At 50.0% G+C, this 23,143-nt stretch overlaps 1 protein-coding gene across 1 annotated transcript in view; it reads left to right on the top strand.

The window, feature by feature from the left end:
* Nucleotides 67-23,143, top strand: part of PAX5 (paired box 5) — a 122,888-nt gene continuing 99,811 nt past the window's right edge. Inside the window, exons 1-5 of the mRNA XM_021380143.1 lie at nt 67-204; nt 3,551-3,716; nt 7,676-7,873; nt 11,858-11,922; nt 13,133-13,261. Of these exons, the coding sequence (XP_021235818.1) occupies nt 162-204; nt 3,551-3,716; nt 7,676-7,873; nt 11,858-11,922; nt 13,133-13,261 (601 nt within the window). The 5' untranslated portion in view covers nt 67-161. The remainder of the gene's footprint in view (nt 205-3,550; nt 3,717-7,675; nt 7,874-11,857; nt 11,923-13,132; nt 13,262-23,143) is intronic.

Consider the following 23,143-nt stretch of genomic DNA (forward strand, 5'->3'; position numbering starts at 1 on the left):
CCCGCCCGAAGGCGGCGGAAGGAGCGGGCGGTGCCGCCGTTGGATGCCCGCGCGCGTCGCCGCTCGCTCCTCTCTCCCGCGCCATCCGCCCGTGATCTCTGCTCGCGCTGAGCGCCGCCGCCGCCGCGAGGTGCGCTCCGCGAGGCCGCCGGACCGCCCCGATGGAAATACACTGTAAGCACGACCCGTTTGCAGCAATGCATAGTAAGTAGGCTGCCTGCCCCCTCCTATGGCGCGGCGGGCACCGGGCGCTTCGGGCGCGCTCCGAGCTCCCCAGTCCGCGGGGCGCAAACGGAACCGCGCGTCGCGGCCGAGTGGGAATGGCGTGGGGCCCCGAGGCCGCTCCGCGCCCCGTGCGGGGATGGTGCGGGCGCGTTCCCGGGCGGAACCCCGCGCGGAGCGGAAAGCTGACAGCGGGCGGCGGCGGCGGGCGCTTTGTTCCCGGGTTCGTTTTAATTCTGATTTATTTTTCCTGGGATTTTTTCTATGGTAGTGAAAGAGCCTCTCACGCTCGTATACTCACACACGCTCCAAACTGTATTTTTTAAATCTTTTTTTTTTTTTTTTCAATTATTTGTAATCTTCTTCGGTCTGTGACTCGCGGTTATACGTACACTGGTTATACGTACATACACTCCGAAAGGAAACCCCCGGGAGAAGCGCTCCCGGCGCTGCCTCCGGACGGAAAAGTTTCCCGAGCGATATTGCCACAACATTTTGATGCGCATTCATTAAACCAAAATAAACGCAGAGGCGCGGAGGGCCGCGTGAGTGTCACCCCCGAGGAAAGAACCGCTGCTCTGTGCTCCGCGCCGGACGGAGCGGCGCAGAAACGGCGGAGCGCGGGGCCGGCGCGGCTGTGCCTTTCTCCGGGTGCGGGCAGAGTGATCCTCGGGCGCCGCGCGGTGACACCGCCGTGTGCGGTGCCTTCAGCGCTGCGTTACGGCAGGGGACGTTGGGGCAGAACGAATCTCATTTCCTGGTGCGCCACGGCCCTTTCAGTGCCAGAAATTTGTTTTCGACATAAGGCGCCGAGAGCGAGGGCCGCGGGTCTGCGCCTCTTCCCTCTCCGCCTCCCGCTTCGTCCGTCCCCGGCCGTCCCCTCTCCGTCTGCGGTCGGGGAGGCGCCGAAGCAGCGGGGTGCGGGCGGGACGGCCTCTGCCTCCCCCCAAAACGGCGCTTCTTAGAGCTTTTTTGAGCCTCAGCCGAATTAAACGACACTTTAAAAAGGAGAACTCCAGGGGCGCCAACAACGCGCTGCCCGGTGGCGCGGGGCCGCAGAGCTGACGGAGTGTCCCGGCGGACGGCTCCGGCTGCGGGAGCCGCGCTGCCCCGCACTCAGCCACAGCCGGGGGAACGGGCATCTGCTGCGGGGATTCGGGTGGAAAAGGGAAGGGAGAAATCGCTTCCCTCGCTCTGACGCCGCAGCCGCTCGCGGGAAGATCGCGGCTCTCTCCGTCCCCCAGTTTTCGCCCTGCTCCGCGCGGAGGGGCTGAGGGAAGCGGAGCGAGGGCACCGGGAGGGGGCCGGTGCGCGCGGGGCCCGAGAGCGCCGTGCGGGCTCCGCCGTGCGGCCCCGCTCCGAGGGGCGGTCCGCGGGACACGGAGCTGCGCCCGCTGCCGGGGCTGGGGGCCGGGTCCGGCCGGGAGAGCAGCGGCACTGCTGGCCCGAGGCAGGAGCCACCCGCAGCCTTTGTTCGTGGCGGCTGCGGGGTGCACGGCTGCACGGCCCGCCGGCCTCGGGGTTGCGTCCGCGTCTGTAGTGAGACCGAGCCCGTGTCTAAAGAAGCCCATCCTTCTCTTCCATTCCTTCTTTCCTTTCCTTTCCTTTCCTTCCTTCCTTCCTTTCTTTCTTTCTTTCTTCCTTCCTTCCTTCGTTCCTTTCTTTTCTTTTCTTTTCTTTCTTTCTTTCTTTCTTTCTTTCTTTCTTTCTTTCTTTCTTTCTTTCTTTCTTTCTTTCTTTCTTTCTTTCTTTCTTTCTTTCTTTCTTNTTTCTTTCTTTCTTTCTTTCTTTCTTTCTTTCTTTCTTTCTTTCTTTCTTTCTTTCTTTCTTTCTTTCTTTCTTTCTTTCTTTCTTTCTTTCTTTTCTCTTTCCTTTCTATTCTTCTTTTAATTTCTTTCTTTCTTCCTTTCTTTATTTTCCTTATTTCTGTTTCCTTCCTTCCTTCCTTCCTTCCTTCCATCTTTCCTCTTTCTCTCTCTCTTCCTTCCTTCCTTTCTTTTCTGTTTCATTCTCCCTCGTACCTCCGTCCCTCTCCCATCCTTCCTCACCTGCAGAATTTCACCACTGACAGTGAGCACTCTGCCCATGATTTCGTATATCTAAAGCCGCCGACAGGTGCCGAGCTCGGGGTCCCACTCATTACCCACGTTGCAGGGTTGACCCCTCGTTTTGCCCTTCCTAAAGAGCTGCGTTTCTCTGCCCTGGCCGCGCCGCTTCCAGCGCAGCAGGGCAGCAGTTCCTGGCCCTCCCGGAGTTGCTGCAGCTTCCGGGCCGCCGCGCTGCCCCACTCCACTCCGGTCACGGTTGGGACGCCTCGTGAGCCCAGGGCCCGGCCCGGTCGCGGGGACGGAACGCTTCCAACGCGGGTACAGGCAGAGCAGACACCTCCCCACGCCCCGCAGGTTGCAGCAATCACGCATCTCACGTGGATTAATTACGTACCTTGACAGTTTTAGAAGGTGTTGGCAAAGTTTGACACCAGTGTATCAGCGGAGAAATGACTTTAAAAAAAAATAAAAATTGCTTTTTATGCTTTACGATTTTTTTTTTCCACGGAGGCATTTGACTTTTCAGTTTATTCGGGACCGTTCGGGCCCTGTGCAAACAGATTTTCTTTTGTTTTTGTTCCAGCACTGGCACCCGCGCCGCCCGCATTGTGTGTTTTCAATTTCTCCGCAGCCTGAGTAATTCGGATGGTTAGCAGCATGAGGGCTAATTGTATTTTCTCACTTGGTGGGTGGAGCACTGCCTTCACGTTCACGGGTTTTACACAGCTCCACCACTCCGTCCGAGCGGGCCCCGTGTCCCGCCGGACGCACGATGCACCTCGCTAAGGGCGAGCAGTGCCAACCTGCTGCCAACGGAGCGACGCGCCGGGCTCGGCTCGGCGCTCACGTTATGCTCGTGGGGTGGTAACACTTGCTAAGAGCGCGATAAATGGTTACAGCCGAAGCCACTCTGTTTTTTACTCTCGATTAACTTAAGCAATTTGGAAAAAAGCGACGCGTTTAATGTCGGGGCTCCCCCAAGCAAACAGCGTGCTGAGCGACCGCGGAGCCTCGCTGCGGGAGCCCCGGGCCGTGCGGGGCGCGGAGGGGCGATGGCCCCACGGCCGGGCCGGGGCTCGCGCTGCGCTCCCGCGGCCGTTTCCCCAGCGGAGGCACAGAGGCGGTGCGGGGATGCGGGGAGCGCGGCCGCTTCCGCGCCGGAGGGAACGCCGCGTGGCCCGGGCGCCGCTGCCAGCGCCGAGGGCGGCCGCGGGGAAACGCGTCCCGCCTCTGACCGAGCCGCTCTTCTCCTGCCCCTTTCCCCTCCCCGTGTGTTGCAGGACACGGAGGTGTGAACCAGCTGGGGGGCGTTTTTGTGAATGGCCGCCCCCTGCCCGACGTCGTCCGGCAGCGGATCGTGGAGCTGGCGCACCAGGGGGTGAGGCCGTGCGACATCTCCAGGCAGCTCCGCGTCAGCCACGGCTGCGTCAGCAAAATACTCGGCAGGTACGGAGCGGGCGGGCGTCCCGGGCCCAACACAGCGTCGGGCCGGCCCCGCCGCCCTGCGCCGCGGGCACGCGGGGCCGGGTCTCGCGATGGCCGCTCCGGGTTTTGCGTGCCCCGCGTGGAAAAGTGAAGTGCTTTGTATGCTTGTTTTGCCCCTCGCACAGCCTCTAACGGGTAATGCTAACGCAGAGCGCGCGGTGCCACGTGTGCCAGTTGTGGCACACGCAGCTTGCATCCCGCACCTGTCTGCTCTGAGCACGCGGGAGCCCAGGGCTGGTCTCCAGCAAGAGGAGCGGAGGTCGAGCCGAAGTCACCGCGCTGGAGAAGACTTCTCGGAGCAGCTACAGCGTTCTGCATGGCAAGGCCGTGCCACTTGCCCGCTCACACACAGCCCTCTCGGAAATCCGCCCCGCTGCTCACGTTGTGTCTTCTCCTGCTCCTGTGGTGGAACACGCTCTTAATGCGAGCACAGAGTATCAGCAGTCGCTGTTAACGGCCTTAGATGTGGCCACTTTGGGAGTATCTTTCCGTTCAGACTGAAGTTGCCCAGATCACGATGGCGACAGCGCATCACTCCCTGAATTCATGCTAGTTCCCGGTTTTGTTCTAAAAGATGAAATTGATTCCGCTTAAAAATGCCGTAACCACCATACAAACATGGACATCACGTGCGCAAAGTGCTGCACGGCACTAAAATTCGGAGGTACCCAAATATTTTATATTAAGGATTTTTTTTTCTCATATTTTTCTTGACAATTTCAAACAGTTGCTTTCTGAGATATTTACTAAACTTTAACAGTTAGCTTTGTTGTTTAGCATTTTACTGTTCGTATTTCTGCCCTCCCCCTGTTTCCCAATTTTTGACCAATTAGCCTCTCTGGCCATTAAACAGATGCAGAGGCTGTCAAAGCACTTTTTGGTAGCATGGGATCGGGCTCGGATTAGCAGCGTCTGTGATCTCTCAGTGACTTAAGTGCTCAGAAGCAAATGTGCTTGGTGTAGTCATGGGCCCCTGGTTTTGTAGATGGCAGCATTCTCGTCCCCGTAGCGCGCTGTTATCTACAGTCAGCTTATAGCTGCCGGGCGCTATCTGCATGCCCTGCGTGGAGAGCTCCTGGAGGGCTGCAAGCCGCTGCGCTGCGCTCCCACTCTCACTCCTGTGCCTCGGTTGCACAGAGCACTCTGGTGCTGGCTGCATGCGTCCCTCTGGGCTGACCCTGGAGTGGTGTTAGAAACACCAGGGGCTTTACTCTGAGAGATGGAAGCTTGCCACGAGCCCACCACGGGCTGCTCTGTCCTGCTGGAGCTTTGTGCCTGTGCTCTGGAGGCCTCTGCTCCGGGTTTGCTTGGCGATGCTGTGTGATGCTGCGAGTGCCCAGACAGCCCATCAGGACTGGTGTAGAACTGAGGAACGGGCGATGTACGGATGGGGACAGAGTCAGGTGCTTTCACTGCTGCAGGTTGGAACAAATTTATCATTGGGTACATCTGCAGTGTGGAGCCGATAGTGAAGCTCCAAAGCTTTGTCATTAAAGTTGTCAAAAATAAATTGGAATTTCATACCTCATTATTTTCATAACTAATAATTACAGTGGGTAAAATGTCACTGTAATTGGAGCTCTGTGTGTGTGTGTGAGTGTGAAAGCTGAGGATCCCTGAGAACCACCTGCCCCTCAGCATGTTGTGATGGGACTCCTCAGCCTGCAGCCCCTGGTGCAGCACAGGAGCAGCAGCCTGGGCCTTCTGTGAATAGGGTGCAGTGGTTGCAGCTAGCCTTTGCCTTCTGCTGCTCCTCACTGGATTGTCTGCCTGGGCAGAAGGCAACAGCAGCAGCATCATTGGGTGCTGGGTGACCATGGGCTGAGTATGAGGGCAGGCTCTGGGTGCGAGAGCAACCTCCTTGAAGTGTGTGTGTGCTGCTGTGAAGCTCAAGAGCTGGGGCACATTGGCACATAGTGGTTTGGGTGGTTGGCATTGGGGTTGTCCCTGTCTGGAGCTCCCCACGCTCCTGTCCTACATCATGACCAGCTGGGCTGTCCCAGCAGCAGGGCTGAGCCATGGGATGTCATGTACGGAGCAGCAGGGCAGTGTGGCAGGAAAACACCTAGGCATGATGTTTGTCACGTCTGCGGTGATGGCTGGAATTGAGAAAATGACAGTGTTCAGTTCCACCAGCATGCATTGCACAGCTTTTCTCCACGTTATTTCTTAGCAGAGAGATGCCACCAGAACAGGAGATGGAGCCAGGGGTGCAAGGCTTTGGGAGGTTTGTTGTCCAAGTGTGCCATCATTGTATTGTCCTCTGGAAACTAAATGGGGGAGCAGCTTAATTTTACCCCCGTTGCACTAAAGCTTGTCGCTGGGCCGTGTTTAGGAACACCGCAAGGGTCGATCTGTCTCTGACGTGTAAAGCTGCCCATTACTAATACTGGCTGAATGGCTGCAGAGATTGAGTCTGCATCTGCACCAAGAACGTCTGAAAACATGCGCAAACACTACAGTGCCAGCACTGTGCAGGAGCTGTGCACAGAGCAATCCCTGAAAGGCTGAGAGCAGCAGCCTGGCAGAAATCTGACGAGCACTGTTCCATGTTACAGTCAGACTTTGGCTGTGCAGCCTGTTTGTGTTTTGCCATGCTGGACACTCTTCAGAATTTATTATTATAATTATTTTGGGTATAATGGTTATGTCAAGTAACTGTAGAGAAAATACACTGATAAAAAAATCTGCTGTTCTTATCTGAGAGACTTTTCTGAGCTCCTTAGGAGAAATACGGGCACAGAGCAATCAGTGAATGAGTTTAGTTGGGGGACCACAGCTCAGTGGTCAGTGGCTGAGAGCTGAGCTGAGCACGGCCAGTTCAGAAGGGGCAGTGTGGACAATGTCTGCACTGACTGGGGATTTGGGTTTCATCTGGTCTCAACAAAATCCACAAGATACAAAAAAGTGCACAACCCCGAGAATATTGCGTGTGTTGTGCTGCTCCCTGGATGCTCAGCGTGATTCCGTTCCTTGTCTCCCTTCTACTCCTCAGTGAGTGAGACAGGACATTTTTAACAGATTTTTAAGGCTTTCCTTATTAAAAAAGGGTATATGTGTGGGGCTGAGGATCTCAACTGCCATGCTTTGTTGCAATCCTAGTAAAAGCAGTTGTGCCTGTGTGATTTACATGCCAAAAAGAATCCATCTGGCATATTTTGGTCCGTGTAAGGACTCCATCCTACCCATTTCCCTGGTATGACATCAGCAGAACTGTCTGCACGTGTGAAGGTGATGTCTATGAGGAAGGATTGCGGAGCTGGTCAGAAAAACAAACCCCCAAACTAGCCGAGCCCGCCGAGAACACCAGCAGCAGCTCCCCTTTCCTTAACATTTGTTATTTGTTCTATCAAAAGCCCCGTATTAAAAACGTATCTATGATGAAAAATATCAACTATTAAAGCAATAGCATGCATATTAAAACCATAAAGTGGGAAAAAGATATGCCGGCATATTAATTGCAAATGTGCAAATAAAGGATGATTTCATGCCCTCGTGTCACTACGAAATGCTTACAAGTTGTAGATATCAGCGGCGGAGTATTTCCTTAGATACAAGAATTTACTGCAAAAAGTGGTCTTCAGTGAGATTTGTTTCTATTATTGCCAGAACCTCTGATTAATTACACACATTTTCAGTTAATTTTGGATCCCAGCATGCCCTTTAATCTTGCATTGTTTCTTTTGTCTTTCTGTTATGAAAAAATATCTGTTCTATCCTGCGGCCCAGTTCCAATTACTATAAGTTAATCTATTAGGTGATAAAGCACTACACAGGCAGAAAATGTGTATGTGAAAGTGAAGATGTATCTTAGGATTTGCTGGGGTTTGGTTACCTTGAAATTATGTTCTCTATAAATCTCGAAGCGTGCTCTCTGTCTGTCTGTGATAACTGAAGATTTGCTTTGGATGTTGTCCCAGGTATTATGAAACCGGGAGTATTAAGCCTGGAGTGATTGGAGGATCAAAACCAAAGGTCGCCACACCCAAAGTTGTCGAAAAAATTGCAGAGTACAAACGCCAAAATCCCACCATGTTTGCCTGGGAGATCAGGGATAGACTTCTTGCGGAGCGAGTGTGTGATAACGACACCGTGCCCAGCGTCAGTTCAATTAACAGGTAAAGATTTGCATGGTCTCGGGAAGGGGTTTTCCTAGGAAATGTGGTCACTGAATCCTCTTTTGCTAGTAGAAGCAAGGGTGCCTTGTACTGCCTGTTAGAAATGCAGCCTGGGTGCATTTAAATAACATGTTTAGGGTTTTGGAGCAGCTGTGGGGTCACTCTGGTGGTGAAAGCGTCACAACCATCAGCGTTTCCCAGGAGCAGGCAGGTTGTGCTATTGGCCTTTGCTTCTTTTCTGCCCTTTCCCATCTTCCTGTCCGTGACTGGCAGTGCTTGCTGGTAAAGATCTGCACTTGTTGGATCCATATGAACTCTCCACTTGGTGGGAAATGCCTCCTCTCAGAGAAGGCTGAGACTGCAACCGTGTTGGGTGGTGGTGGTGACCTGGGAAAAGACTGGCACCCACGTTCCTGGAGGAGTGGATCCAAAGCATGGCTCTCCAGGTCTTCCTGTCACCTGCTCAGTATTGCTGAAGTTGGCTCAGAATCATGCTGGCCACTGTCTCGTGCTGTCAGCATGAATATAACCAGGGAAACGTGGTTTAGTAGTGTCCGTGTGCTAAATGGAATTGCTTGAATGGCCTTGAATTCCTTCATGCCAGTGCAGGAAAATCTCATTTGAAGCCTTAGTCCCAAGTTTGGGAGTTTGTTCCTGGCATGGCTAGGCAGCACTGGGCTGACTTGGAGTTCTGAAGCTATGCTAACCTGCTTCCATCCCAGTCAAGGGTTGTCTAAGGCTGTCACTGAAAAAGCACAGATGAATACTCTGTTTTGTCTCCAGCCTTCCCCAGCTGACGATAAGGGATTAACAATTGGAAGGAGAGCACTTCAACGCCCTCCTGAACACCAGCAATGAGAGTCCTTTTATTTTCTCTTGGGAGTATGTTCCCTACCAGGCTTTGGCTTTGCTGCTCTTCTGAGATAGTTCTTACTTGCGTGATTTCATGCAAATTCTTTGAGTCCAGCTAGCTATAAAGTCCCACCTGTGTCCATGGACATGAAATGGATTGATGCAGTATTCTTTCATTGGCTATCCTGACCTGATTTGCATTCCTGGAGTTGCTGCTTGAGCACCAGGAATGGCTTCCCCAGCAGTAGTGCAGAGTAGTGTCTCTGTCTTACGGAACTGAGCTGAGTTATCCATCCCACATGGTTAAGTGCAAAAATGGATCAGTTCGCTCAGCCTTTGCTACTGACTGGAAGTTCCTGTCTATCTTAGACTCCAAAATGTGATTCAGTAATGCTATGGACACAGCATTTTCAGTTCAAAAAACAGTTTGAGGCATGGTATGGACACCATGAAAAGTGAAGGAATATCCCGCTCTGTCTGTTTGCAGATAACAAAGGGCAAACTTGGGCTCAGTGATCCTTGTGGGTTCCTTCCAACGCAGCATACTCTGCAGTTCCATGGTTCTATGAATCTTTGCTTCCATAAAAGTCAGCTCAAGTCCTGTTGTGTCAGAAGCATTGCTGCTGCTAGGAGCAGTACTTTGTTTATGTAGTGAATCTTCAAGCTTTGTCCAAAAACCCACCAAAAAAGCAGCAGTAGCTTGGGAATGCAGTGGGACCATGTTCGTTCCAGTTGTATTTTGATCCATTTTCCATAGTCTGCCTCTTGCTGCATCCTCAAATGTTTCTACATTGGCAGTGTCCACAGACTCATTGACATTGCGTCAGAAATCACGTTTAATGATCTATTGCCAAGTTATTTGGCTGGAAATCTTTCTTTCTCATCTGCTTGCAACTCTGGCTAAGAACCTTTCCTTTTCTTAAAGATGTGAAACCCCTTTTGAAATGCATGTGGCCTTTGAGAGTCAGTTTGTTTAGAATTGTTTTTGTCAGCCTAGGAGAATGTCTTGAAAACCCAAACTGTTGTGACTGACCATGGAAGTTATGTCTAAACAATTGGCTTTAGTGGTAACTCCTCTCATTTTTGTGGCACATTTGGTGGGATTTACCCTTACACACATCAAGGTTTTGTGGATAGGGCCATCACATTCTGAGGACACAAACTCCTACTCTGAAGGCACAATGTCTTATTCAGCCCTGTGGTGGATAGCCAATGTTGCCTTCTAGCTGCTGACATGAATCCTCACCAGGAACCACTCAGGATGTTTGCCTTCTTGCTGGAGTCGAGTTGACCCAGCCCTAGGCTTTCCTGTATGGTCTGTGCAGTACAGGGCAGGACAGAGCTGCTGTGGTGTTCCACCAGTTCTGCTTCTGCTGTGTGGAGGGAGGCAATCCCCAGGGCTACACTGGTGTCTTCAGGAGAGCTGTTGTTGCTCCTGGCAGACTGATGGGACAGAGTAGTGCACTGCAAAGCCACCGTGACAGATCACGGGTAGCACGTCCCTGCTACAGAGGGTACATTTCAGCAGATGAATTTGTGTTGCTGCCATCTTATATGAGTGAATAATAACTACTATTATTAATTAGTAACATTAATTAATATTAATAGTAGGCCAATCCTCTGCAGCAGGAGCAACTCCATGCGACTAAGGCTTAATTAATCATTGCGATTAGCTTTGCTCACATAAGCTGCCCAGCTGCTTTGACATGCTCCAGTCTCTGGTCTCTCCAGAGATGAAGAGATTTTTGTGTCAGAAGGGCCCAGACACCCTTCCTTTGCTGGAGCACAAAGGAAGCCTAGGGCAGGGTGCTGTTTCCAGTCTTGCTCACACAAAGACCTTGGACGTCTTAGGTGTGCATGCTCCCCCTCCAAGATAGTTGCACATCGGCCTGTAGCTCTCACATGCAAGTGGCTGTGTTGTCCCATGCAGGGGAAGAAGAAGCAGGAGACGAATCACTAAGGAGTCTGGAGATGCCCAGCTGCAGAGTGCTTCACTTTGGTGCTGACTGCCTGGGGCTATCTTGCTTTTGAACTTACCCCAGTCCACTTTCCAGCAGCCTGTGTAGTTCGGTGGGAAGAGAAGGGGCAGGCAGCAAGTCCCGTACTGAGTGGGGAGGGGCATCACCAGTGCTGGTTCCTGGTCAGGCTCACAGGGCTCCCCTTAAGCAAGTACCTGCTTTGTGTTCTCGTGGGCGCATCGCCCTGACAGACCTCTCGCACCTCCCCTTCCATCTTCCCTCTTCCAAATTCAAGGCAGGCGGAAATGGTAAAAGAGTTTGCTAGGTGAACGCAGAGAAATGCTTACCACAGCATTACTGCTGCGTAAACAGTGCATAAAACAGAGACGTGTGATGTGACTGAGGAGCGTGCCTTGCTCAAGCACATTTTGATTCCACTGCAGTCTGTGGCAGAACTGTGTAATCCCTGGAGCGGCTTCAGACCACATCTTTTCTTTTTTAGCAGTGTGTCGGCAGGTGAGCATTTGATAGAGCACTTCTTAGCAACTCCCCTTTGTCCTGCAGCACAACACATGCCTTTTGTTGCTTCTGCTTCTTTGAATGGTTCCTGATTTACATCATTATAGCTCAGAGCAGAGGCTGTCCCCAGCAATGGCAATGTGGTTATCCAGCTTTAAAGATTAGCATTTAATCCAGCAGATTTTTGTTTTTAGTATTAATTTGGCTAAGCATAATCTTTTCAGTGGTATCCAGGTTCTTTAGATGCGTGGGTGCAGTACCCAGGGTGGTTTAGGAACAGATTTACAACGGTGTTCAAGCAGGCCAGGCTGCAGTCTGGTGGGGTGGGGTGTCCAGCTCCCCGAAGATGGGATATTGGGCCTCTGGGGTGTCTGAACGGCTACAGAAGTCTCTTTCTTGGGCAGTAAGGACTACGTCCTCACAAGGACGGCAGCAGCAAACTCTGCAGGATCCCAGGGAGTGCATAGGAGTCAGTAATCCAAATGTTCCTAATGGCATAGGCTGGAAGCACAAATATATCCCTGGGTCTGCATGTAGCGTGCAGAAATTTTTTTTTTGTGTTGGTGTAGATATCCCACAGTGCCAAACAGTGTATTATGTCCCCTGTAATTGATGGTTAATACTAAGTAGTCATTTTTTTTTCAACTACAAACAGGATCATACGGACAAAGGTTCAGCAGCCGCCCAATCAGCAAGTCCCAGCCTCCAGTCACAGCATAGGTGAGAAAAACTTTTCTATATTAAAAAAAAAAAATAGCATAATGGATTACAAATATTCTAAAGAACTTTTAATCATTCTTATGGACAGATAATTCTGCATAAAACACTTCAGCACACGTGCTAATGCACCTTCTTTGTCATTCTCCAAGGACTGAACGTAGTAAAGGAATTTTATAAATACTGCTAAAAGGTTTTGAATTTTAGTGATTATTATGATAAATAGCTTTCACTGTGAGACAGAAAATTGAAATCTAAACCAACCCCCCCCCCACTAATGGGGGTCTATAGAATGTCAGATAATTAAAGTAATAAATCAAGAAAGGGATACTTATTCATAACGTTTTCTGCATCATTAGTCAGTAAGTAGTTTTGAATGTGTTTTTTTCATCTATCACCCATCCCTTCCATAATTCTTTGCGCACTTGCGATTTTGAGCGAAGAGGTAGCAAAACTTCCCAAAACTTTAATTCAGGGGGAGAGCAGCGGTGCTCAGCCAGGAGCCGCGCGGTGCCGAAGGGGCCATGTCCAGAGGAGTGTCCTGGCCGAGGGGGCCGGCTCTGCGGGGAGAGTTGCCACAGCCGGGCAGGTTGTGTGCGTGCCTCAGTTGCTCTGTGTCTCCAGGCTGCAAAGCGGGCAGGCCCTTGCTGGCCTCTGCTAGTGGAAGCAGGCCGGAGCTGGGAAGCCAGGCGGCTCTCAAAGAGCTGTGCTCATGCTGAGATCCTCATGCAGGGCAGCAGCGTGGGCCTTTCTCCCTTGGAAACGCTAAAATAATCTCTGAGGAGCAAGAAGCATCATTCTACTTTCTTAGCCTAGAGGCTGCTCCTCACTGAGGAAGAAGTCAGAGTGAAATGGATTTATTTCATATTTAATTATGAGGAGCTTCAGGGCCTCTCAACCACCTGTGACCCACAGCTGGCCGCCCTGTCCCTTTGTCACGTGGCGGCCCAGAGAGGCTTGCTGCTACGGGTGGGGCTGCAGGCCCAGAGCAACATCACCGCCCCGGCTGTGCTGGGAGAGCCCGTTTACAGCAAATCTCCTCTCTCTGGGCTTCTGTGCCCCGACACCCATCCACTCCCCAGATCCGGGTGGCTGAGGCCACCTGAGGCCTTCCCTGGCCTCCCATTCTGGTGACACGGTGGCAGCAGGAGGTTTCCTTGCAGGCCGGGGCTGGTGCCAGCCTGCCCTCTGACCGCTCGGCCTTGCCTTGCAGCCTCCACAGGCTCTGTTACCCAGGTGTCCTCTGTCAGCACTGACTCCGCCGGCTCGTCCTACTCCATCAGCGGGATCCTGGGTATTGCCTCGCCCGGCACCGAGAGCAACAAGCGCAAGCGCGATGAAGGTAATGGCAGCTGTTTTCTCTTGGGGCACTGAGATGGTGAGGTGGGCCCCCTCAGGTGCGCTGGGGCATGTGGGGTTGGCAGGGTCAGGGCAGGGCTGCCAGTGATGGGACGCCTGGTCCTGGGGCAGCAGCCCTACCCGGGGCTCCTTGTGCAGCCTTCTGCGGGAAGACAGCACCTGCTGTAGAAAGAGGGGCTGTGGATGCGTCACAGCTTTTGATCACCTCCTCCCAGCTGACGTGACATCTCCCTGCTGTCAATGAAAGGGAGGGGAATTCTTCTTGTTTGGGTTCAGTGGACACCTGAAATTTATATTAAAAAAAAAAAAAAAAGCCAGGGAAGTGTCCCTAACCACAGAGAGACAAAAAATTATCAGTAGAGTCACGTGTGTGAAGGCATGGGAGACGCTGGCAGCTGGCTGGAGGGCAGTGCTGCCTGGGGGGAAGCCATGCATGCTGTCCTGCTGTGCCTCCATCCTGCCCTCCAGAAGATTAGGCTCTTGCTTCTTGCCTTTGAGCACCTGTGGTAACCTGCTCCAGCACCTTGCGGAGAGCCAGCCTCCTGGTGGCCATGTGGATGTAGAGGTCCCATCTGTGCCTGTGAGGAGAGACAGAGACCTCTACCCTGAGCAGAGATGTGGCCCCAGAGAGTTTGTAAAGGAGGAGAAAAGAGGTTGTTCGCCAAGGATCTCCAAGCAGAGGAGAAAGCAATGGCATTTGCTGTGGCCTGGGACTCACTGGTTGGCCTTGTAGGAACATGGTGGATGTGAGACCAACCTCCCAACACCCAGGCGTGCTGGTGCAGGCGCAGGCACTGCTTTGCAGTCAGCCCAGGTCATGAGCTGTGTGAAGTGGGGACCACGTGTGGGTCTTGTGCCTCCCTCTCTACCTCGCAGTCCCTGGGGGTTCCTGTGGCTGTGTGTGGGTGGAGGGAAGGGTGTGTGGGTTGGGAAGCAGCAGTAGCACCGCAAACCTAACTTCTGGAGAAAACAGGCTGACGGTAGATGAGGAGTCTGGAGCCTGAGCTGTGAGAGCAGGAAGGGAGCTGTCTGCAGAGGAAATGCACTGTTGGAATAGAGAGTCACACTTGGTTTACTGAAACTGGGAGAAAAGCTGCTGAGAGCTTTGTGGGCTTGATTTCAGCCACATGCGTCTGAGTCTACAGCTGTGAAAGTTCAGGTACTTGCTGAATGTATCTGTCTTAATTAGATCTACCAGTGCACATCTGTTTTTTTTTTTTTCCCAAATCAAGGCCATAAGTGCATATATAAATATTTATATTAAAGCAGATAGAGTAGAAATTTTGTGTTTTATCAGCCATGGAAGGAGAGAGGCATTTTGTGTTGCGAGGCTGCCACAGCACTGTCCTGTAGTGTCAATTCTTAGATATGTGTTATTACAGAAGACTCTCTTATTCAAACAAGAAGGAAGAAATTGTAATAGAGAAAAGATTAAAATGCTTCCTTGGAAAGACCAGAGGCTTCTTTGAGAAATCCCCCAGCCTTTGCCAATTCGTTATTAGAGATCACATAATTTATGAAACAGCTCCCATTGTTTTGGCAGCAGGAGTCACGATCTTTGAGGTTGCAAGTTGGACAGGACTGCTGTCTTCAGCCAACCATTTAAACTACTTTTTTAATGGCTCACAACTGCAGATGTGGAGAGGAGTGTGAGGAACAGGCTTTGTGCCTAACCAGCTATTTCAGAATCTTTGTTTAAAGAGGATCCTGGGGAGACTCTGTAACCCTTCCTCATCCTGCTGAGCAAGAGGTATCTCCGCACAGGTAGGCATGAGGTGTTCATAGAAGAGTCTCAAGACTCCATGATACAGCTGGCAGAGAGGTGGAACAAACGCTAGTGAAGAAGAGAAATACATCAGTTTTAAACTGCAGACTGTATCATGATGCAGATGCACAAGGGGGCAGAGTTAACTTTACCTTTTCCTGACTTCTGAGAGCCAGAGGGAGACTACTTCCATAGCAGTCCTTTTACATCATCTCCTTTTGACAGATTGCTTCCTTTCTTGGTAGCTGTTGCGAGGTGTGTGCCTGCTGCTGTAAGTTGGTACTCATGTTTCACGTATGAATAGAGCTATAGACTGTGCAGCGCTTCCCTTGGCTGGGGGTGAAGTGAGGTGGACTCACCCCTTGGTTCTTCCAGTGGCATTGAGTGCTTGTTGTGATTCAGCATCAAGTTTTGTTCTCCTCACTCTTGACATTCTTTTTTTTAGCAAATGCCACCAGTCTTTAACACAGCAGGGAGCTTGCTGGATAGCAACAGGGGCAAACCAAATCAGACAGTCTTTATTGGTTTATATAACTGAAGGTGTCATTTTTTTCCTGCTGTAATATGTACTTGGAGCAGATGTGCCTTCATAGGGGATTGGCTGCTTTCAGTTGTTGGTTAGAGGACATGCTACTGGAGACTGACACAAAAAGCAGGCTGTTCTGTAACTAGGCAGAATTACTGTCGACCTCCTTAGCTTCAAGCAGCAGATGCTGCTGGGAAGCAGTCTTGCTGTTTTACTTTCAGATTCCCTCCTTTGAGCTGTGTGTCTTCACATGCATGTGGCCCCACGGATTAGGAGGAAGATGTAAAGGAGCAAGTGGGTGGCAGAAAGCCACAGATTTATCTGATTGAGCCGCCTTCTACTGAGTGGGGTTTGTTTTAGGAAATCAAGGATGGACATGCTGGCAGGCAGTGAGGCCCTGCGTCAGAAAGAGCAGTGTGTTCCATCAAGTGTTTGCAGCTACTGGTAGAGAAGGAACTGATGTTACTGAAGGTTTCCATTCTGCTTACTGCAGAGCACTGCAGATACAGAAGAACCGACAAAAGCAGCTGAGCTCAACGGAGTGACTTTCTCTGCAGGTTCATGCTGTCCCAGCTGAGAGGGACCATGAAACAGATGCACATGCCAGACCAGACAGGGGATGTGGCTCTCATCTGAGGTGTTCCTGCGAGCTGATGCTTTCGCTGCATGTCACTCCTCCAAAGATGTGACAAAGCTCAAGTCTCTTGTTTCCCTGAGGGCTGTGTGCTGTGTAAGAGGCTGTGCATAGTGCTTCTTTATAAGCTCGACCAGTTCCTGGGGGGCAAAGGGAGCATATGGGCTGGTGGTCTTGCATGCAGCAAGAACAAGTTCCATAGTGCAGCACAACCCTTTGCTTTCCAGTCCACGAGGACTTGAGCTGCTCAGTGTGAACACAGTCCTGTCAGCTGCTGTTTGTAGATCAGGTCTAGCCAGCAAGGACATTTGCCATCAGAAGTGCCCAGGGACTAGTAGAGGGAGGCTCCTTTCCTGTACCCATGCAGAGAGATGTGGCTCTCAGTGGATTTATAAAGAGATGCTGGAAGAATTGGGTGAATTTCTGTTCTCATGCCTCTTCCTTGCTTTACACAATGCATAGATCATTTCCCTACATGGCAGTGATGACCTTTGGAGCAAACACTGCATCTTTTGACGGATGAATGCATGCCCAGACATTAGTCTTGTACCAACCACTTTGTTCTGCATCTTGTAGACATTTGCATGCTTTTAGCAGGTTAGCCCCATCCAAGCCCCACAGCCTGGCTGATGTGGAAACATACTTGTGCTCTTATGTCTGACAAGGGAACATGGAATTCACTGATACCAACAGGTAGTAGGGGCACTCTGCGAACATCAGCAGCAGACGAGTCAGGCTGAAGTCTGTCTGCATGCAGTAGTCACTCAGTAAGTTCAGGACATTTGTTGTGTCAGTCTACACTGTTAAACCAGTGCTGGTTTACAGGCACTGGTTTACAAGCGCTGGTGTACAGGCACAGCCATTGCCTGGCCCTATCCTGCTATGGTTAGTATTGACTCAGCATGATTTTGTTCTATGCAAGTTGGCATCCTCCTGGTCAGTGTCTGCTGTTGCAGAGATTAGCACAGTTTGGACCTTGCTTCTGCTGCTCAGCATGTGTGCAGCTAAGATATTACAGAGGATAGGGGAGTTTCATTACAGGTTCACAGGCTGTGCTAGAACAGTCAGCCTGTTTTTCCTTGTGCAGATGCATCTGGTGAGAGGAAAAAGCTACATGCAGCATCGAATGGCTTACAGCAAATTGTTGGCACAACTCTGGCTCCACACGGGGAAATGCAGCCAGAAGCAGGGCTGAAGAATCTAGTAAGACACTAGTAAACTCCTGCACAGGATGTATGTGTCTGTTACCCACCCACATCCTCTTGCTGCAGGAGAGATTTGTTAGATTTGAGTACCTGCACAGATCAGCTGAGCTGACCATTTTTCAAATTCACTGGTGTGGAGTCTTGTCAGTGATGTAGGCTTATGGGGAATTGAAACTAGCATGGAGACTTTTGTTCATACGGGTTGTTTGTTTTGTTTCCATTCTCGGCAACCACGGTCCTACATTGCTCTCAGCATCTGATGTGATGATGTGGATGTTTATGCTTTGTTTGCTGAGCTCAATTCTTTGAAAAACGCCTTTTCTTTAACTACAGACCAACCATAGACTTAGTATGCTTAAAGATACTTGGGTCACTGCCTTCCACTGGATAGGGTAAGCCAACAAGAGGAGCAGAGATGCTGCTGAGAATGAAAAGAAACCTTGCATGTGTGTGTGTCTGCTCAATGCAGTGCCTTATAAAGCCATCCCATGCTACGATCTTCACATTTTCACACAGAGATGTCCCAGGTTAAGCACATTTCTAGGCATCCAAGCAGTACCAATCTGTGCAGCCTGCTGAAGCTGCAGGACACATTTCCCGTGGTGCTGCTACTGGCTGTGGGAGATACCTGTGTTTGGAAATGGCAACTGAATTGCTTTGCACTTGCAAGTGTGGACACAAGCTGACTGTCTCAGTGACACATTTGGGGGTGCATAACCAGAAAAGTGAAACAGGTGTAAGTAAGCTGAATGAGGGCTAGTAATATGAACAGTATTTCTGTATTTGTCTATTTTTCAGTGCCCATGAAGTATGCTTTCCCAGAAGGACAGAAACAGTAAGCCATATGCACAGCTAGTCAGAGACTGAAAGAGCTGTGGGGTCTAAGTGCCTCAGAGGTTGCATGGCAGAAGGGAGTTCTATGACAAGTATGTGCTGTAAAGAGCTTCCTCTTGTGGCTAAAGGCTATGCAATTTCCAGGGCCTTTGCTCTATGAGATTGCTGGGAAAGCCTATGAAACATTTTTGATTTAGCTTCTCTTCTATAAATGTTAATTCTTGGACCTGCAGCTCATAACAAGCTCTGCTAAGTTTGGTCAGACACAATATCCACAGCTCTGCCCCCATCTGAGGTCTGCTCCAGTGACCAGCAGTTGCATTGCCTGAACTGTGCTCAGTGGCATCCTGCCGTGAGAGAGACAAGTATCCACCTGTTCTGCCCTCTTGGTCCTGCTTTCCTGCCCATGCCTTTTGTCTTTTTTGCCAACACAAAAGACCGCCCACCTGATCACTGATGCCTTTGTCACATAGATGTCCTGCCTGGGTTGAAGCCGTGTATGGTGTGAGCTGCTGAATCTGCCAGTTTCACCTGGAGGGTTTGTAAATTCTAGGAGTAATTGCATCACCAGAACAAGCCATAGCCTCCCATTGTGAATGAATAAAATCTCTGTAAGCGTTACAGACAGGCACAGGTGAGAATGCTACTTTACAAAGCACGGTGACATCAGCTTCCAGGAAAGCTTAATACAGAGGAAGGCCAACAAAAAGCTAGGAGCTGACAGCAGAGGGAGAAGTGGCAGAGGAATGAGGGTGCTGTACTGGGAAGCAGGTCTGATGTGGCATGATAGCCTGCCTCTTTCTCCCGAATTGCCTGTCGCTTTTTGGGGAATGGATAGGAAGGCCACTGGAGGGACCTGGCTACAGGAGAGATGAGAGTTGAAGAGATGCCGGGGAAGCTGATGATCTTGGTTTCCCTTTCTTTGAGGGCTGAGTTGTGGGATTTCTCTGTCTATGCATGTGTCCCTCTTCGTGGCAGCCAATGTTGAGTACTGCTGCTCGTGAGATACCTCCAGTTAAGTGCTCTGGCATAAAACTGTTTCCTTTCCTGAACAGGGTATTGGGATCTTCTCTTACTCCAGCCTGCACCCTGGCAGAAAGTCAGTTATAGGGCGAGGAAGAGCTATGTGGAGGGACTGACATGTGCCTGGAGAATGGGACTCAAAAGATGTGCTAGCTGCATTACATTGCAGCTGTGATGTCTATCTAGAACATGGATGTATGCACATGCAGATGTGGCTGTGGAGTTCATAACATCCAGAAAGAAGTGGTTGCGAAGTACATATAAAAATTAAAAATCAAACTCTGTAGAGTCAAGGCAGTCAGGTGAAACAGGCGTATTTATTCAAGTCTATGAGGAGGTTAAAGAGAAAGAAACTCCTTCCCAGGGAGGTGCTGGAGTTTACTTAAGTATTTTCTAGGACCACTTCAGCTATGCTTCCTCACTTGAGTTGTCTTTATTCTTGGAGATAATTCCAGTGACTATAATGAGATGAAGTCTTTGAAGGGAGTCAGGTTTTGCTGGATCAGCAAGTACTGATTTAAATTTCTGCTGCTGATTCAGATTGTCCTTTTGCATTTAGGGATTGCAGGCGTGGTGAGCTGTTTGCCCTGTCAGGTTGTTGTCTTCCCAACAGAAGTGATTTTCCCTTACCATGCATACACTGAAATAGCCCTTTTAAGTAATGTTTGCTCTAATTTTACTAGTTCTAATTTTACTAGCTATGTTGCAGTGATCGTTTAATCTGTGCTATATCCAATCCAATCTATAGCTTTGTGGAATTTATATAGTTTGATTTTGTCTTTTTCTCTCTTTTTTTTTTTCCTTTTCAATTAAAGTAAGAGAATTAACCTGCTGAAAAGTTTCTTCAGTGGTTGCAGTTATGCCATCCCTCTGATATAACTCCTGTGCCACTAGAGCAATGCTGATGTGTGCGTGGAAGAGTGAATCATAGAAAGTCTTAGGTTGGAGGGGACCTTAAAGATCATCTAGTTCCAGCTCCCATTCTTTGAGCAGGGTTGCCACCCACCAGATCAGGCTGCCTGGGGCCCATCCAACACGGCCTTGTGGATGGGGCATCCACAACATCTCTGGGCAACCTGTTCCAGTGCCTCACCACCCTCTGAGTAAAAAAGTAAAAAAATGTGTCTTCCTCACATCTAACCTAAACTGCTGTCTTTTAGCTTAGAGCCATTCTCCCTTGTCCTGTTGCTGTCAGACCATGTAAAAAGTCTAGTCCCCTCCCGCTTGTAAGTTCACTTCAGCTACTGAAAGCGGTCTCCTCAGAGCCTTCTCTTCTCCAGGCTGAACAAGCCCTACTCCGCCAGCTTTTCTTCACAGGAGTGGTGCTCTAGACCTCTGATCATCTTCATGGCCCTCCTCTGAAAACTCTCCAACAGTTTTTATCTTTCTTATGCTGTGGGCCCCAGGCTTGGACACAGTAGTTCAGATGGGGCCTTAAAAGGGCAAGGACACCTCCCACCTGACCACATTGTTCCAGCCTGGTTGCTGACCATCCAACCTGTCCTTGAACACCTCCAGTGATTGTGCATTTGTAGCTTTTCTGGCAACCTGTTCCAGTGCTTCACCACTCTCACAATGAAGAATTTCTTCCTAAATCTAAATCTACCTTCTTTTAGTTTAAAGCCATTAATCCTTGTTCTACCACTGCATGCAAAAGGCCATTTCAAACAATAAACCATTATTTTCTGAAGTTAATGCATTTGTATGATTGCCGCTGAGACAGGGTGGTATTTCTGGAGTGGAAGGAACCAGTCCTCCCTGGTTCTGGTGAAGAAAGCTATGGGCCCTTTGTCAATAGAACAACATCCCATTGGCTCCGAAGGGCAGTGGGAGTAACATGCTTTTACAGCTTTCTGTGCTCTTCCAGGCTTCCCACACAGTTCCCACATGGCTTAGCAGGGTTTCAGGAGATGTGTTGGTTCTGCCCTGTGATGCTTGTCCATAGATGGTTTAGCAGTCACAGCTCTGTGCAGGAAAACTCTCTGCAAGGGCAGCTGCCCTTTTCGAATGAGCAAGTTACCAGCTGTCTTATGTGCATGTGATACGTTTTTTTCACTTTCAGTCTCACGTAGCCCCAGTTTTCAAGAGAGCTCTCCTCCAGATCTGGGGTGAAGACCTGCAGGTTTGCCACTAGCTTCACCAGGGTTGGGATTTTCCCCAACCAGTGTTAATGGAAAGCCCGGACTTTCAGAACTCCCTACAGACCTGCTGTAGCTTCAGCTGCTCTCATGTGGAGCTATCGAGTGTTAGATGATTTTAAAAATATTATCTCTTCATATAGGTTTAACTAAAATCCAGTTTAGGGGTAGATGTCTTATCAGGTTGCCCTGATACTGTCAGTGGAGGTGCTGGCTGGAATTCTTTTGCTGGAATGCATTTTCCAAGGAAAATACTTTTTTGTAGAGACGCAGGATTTGTCAATGTAGACGGCTATTTGCTCTAAGTGCTAGCATAAAATGAAATAGATTGTGAACGAGACGAGTCCTTCTGACTAACAGGAACTTGCCAGTGTTCAGAGAGGAGGAAATATTCATAGAATAGAATCACAGAATCCTTAGAGTTGGAAGGGACATTTACAGGTCATTTAGTCCAACTCTCCTGCACTGAACAGGGAACCACAGCTCCATCAGGTTGCCCACGGCCTGATCCAGGCTTGCCTTGAAAATCTCCATGGATGGGGCACGAACCACACCACGAGGGAACCTGTTCCAGTGCCTCACCACCCTCACTGTAAAATATTTTTTCCTTATATCTAAACTAAATCTACCCTCCCTGAGCTTGAAGCCATTTCCCCTTGTTCTGTCACCACAGACCATGCTCAAGAGTCTGTCCCCTTCCTTGTAGCTCCCCTTCAGATACTGACAGGCCGCTCTCAGGTCACCTCTCAGCCTTCTCTTCTCCAGGCTGCACAGCCCCAGCTCTCGGCCTGTCCTCGAAGGAGAGCTGTTCCATTCCGTGGATCATTTTTGTGGCCCTCTGGGCGCGCTCCAGAGAATTCCTGGTGCAGTTATAGCATCCTTATCTCCAGCCGCGTTTGGGCGGCAGCAGGACTGCTGGTGGTAGGGCGGTGAATTCTGACACCTGCCTGCTGCCTGGGGCAGGACAGCCGAGACGGGTAGGGCAGCTCTTCCCTCAGGACAGGTCTAGCGGCAAGCATTAATTATTTGCCACCTCCGTGGTAGAAGGAGCTATCCAAGTGTTACACATTTCTGCGTCAGGCGTTCGTTGTGCCCCCCTGGAAACAACAGTGGCTTTCTCATCTTCTTGTCCTGCCTGGCCTCTGCATAAAGGGGCAGCCCACCTGTGAAGGTGCATGGGGCAGCCAAGTGCTGTGTGAGCTCCTGAGTCTTCCCTTCTTAGCAGGGCATTAATTACACTGTTTTTTTTTCCTGCATCTAACAAAATAGCCCCGGTATACTATCTGACTTCTCCGTGGTTGTGCAAAATGTGGCATTATCTGCTTCTGTCAAGGCTGGACACCATGTGATTCAAGGTTACTGGGATTTTCAAGTCAGGATTGTTTTTTTGGCTGAAATTTCAAACTGCTGAAATCTTGAATGGTAGTAGATAGCCTTTTTTTTTTTTTTTCCTGCTGATACTTTTGGAAGTTAATATTTTAAGCTGTAGCTGCTGTTGTTGCCAAGCAGGATGTTCCTGGTAAGTAGACAACAATGAATCAGTGAGAGGCAGAAAATGGGGTGTCTTGAGACTGGATTTTTTTTTTTTCATTTCATTTTTTGTCTGTTGTGACCTTATTGTGTGCTCTTTGCATTGAAGTTTATTCATTGGCAGAGGTTACTCTACACTGGACTGACCGAATCCTTAGCGTTTTGGCCTCTCCTAGTATTTGTTTACAAATCTATTCCATTATTTGAAAG

The sequence above is a fragment of the Numida meleagris genome, chromosome Z, assembly GCF_002078875.1.
Source record: "Numida meleagris isolate 19003 breed g44 Domestic line chromosome Z, NumMel1.0, whole genome shotgun sequence".
Classification (NCBI taxonomy): domain Eukaryota; kingdom Metazoa; phylum Chordata; class Aves; order Galliformes; family Numididae; genus Numida; species Numida meleagris.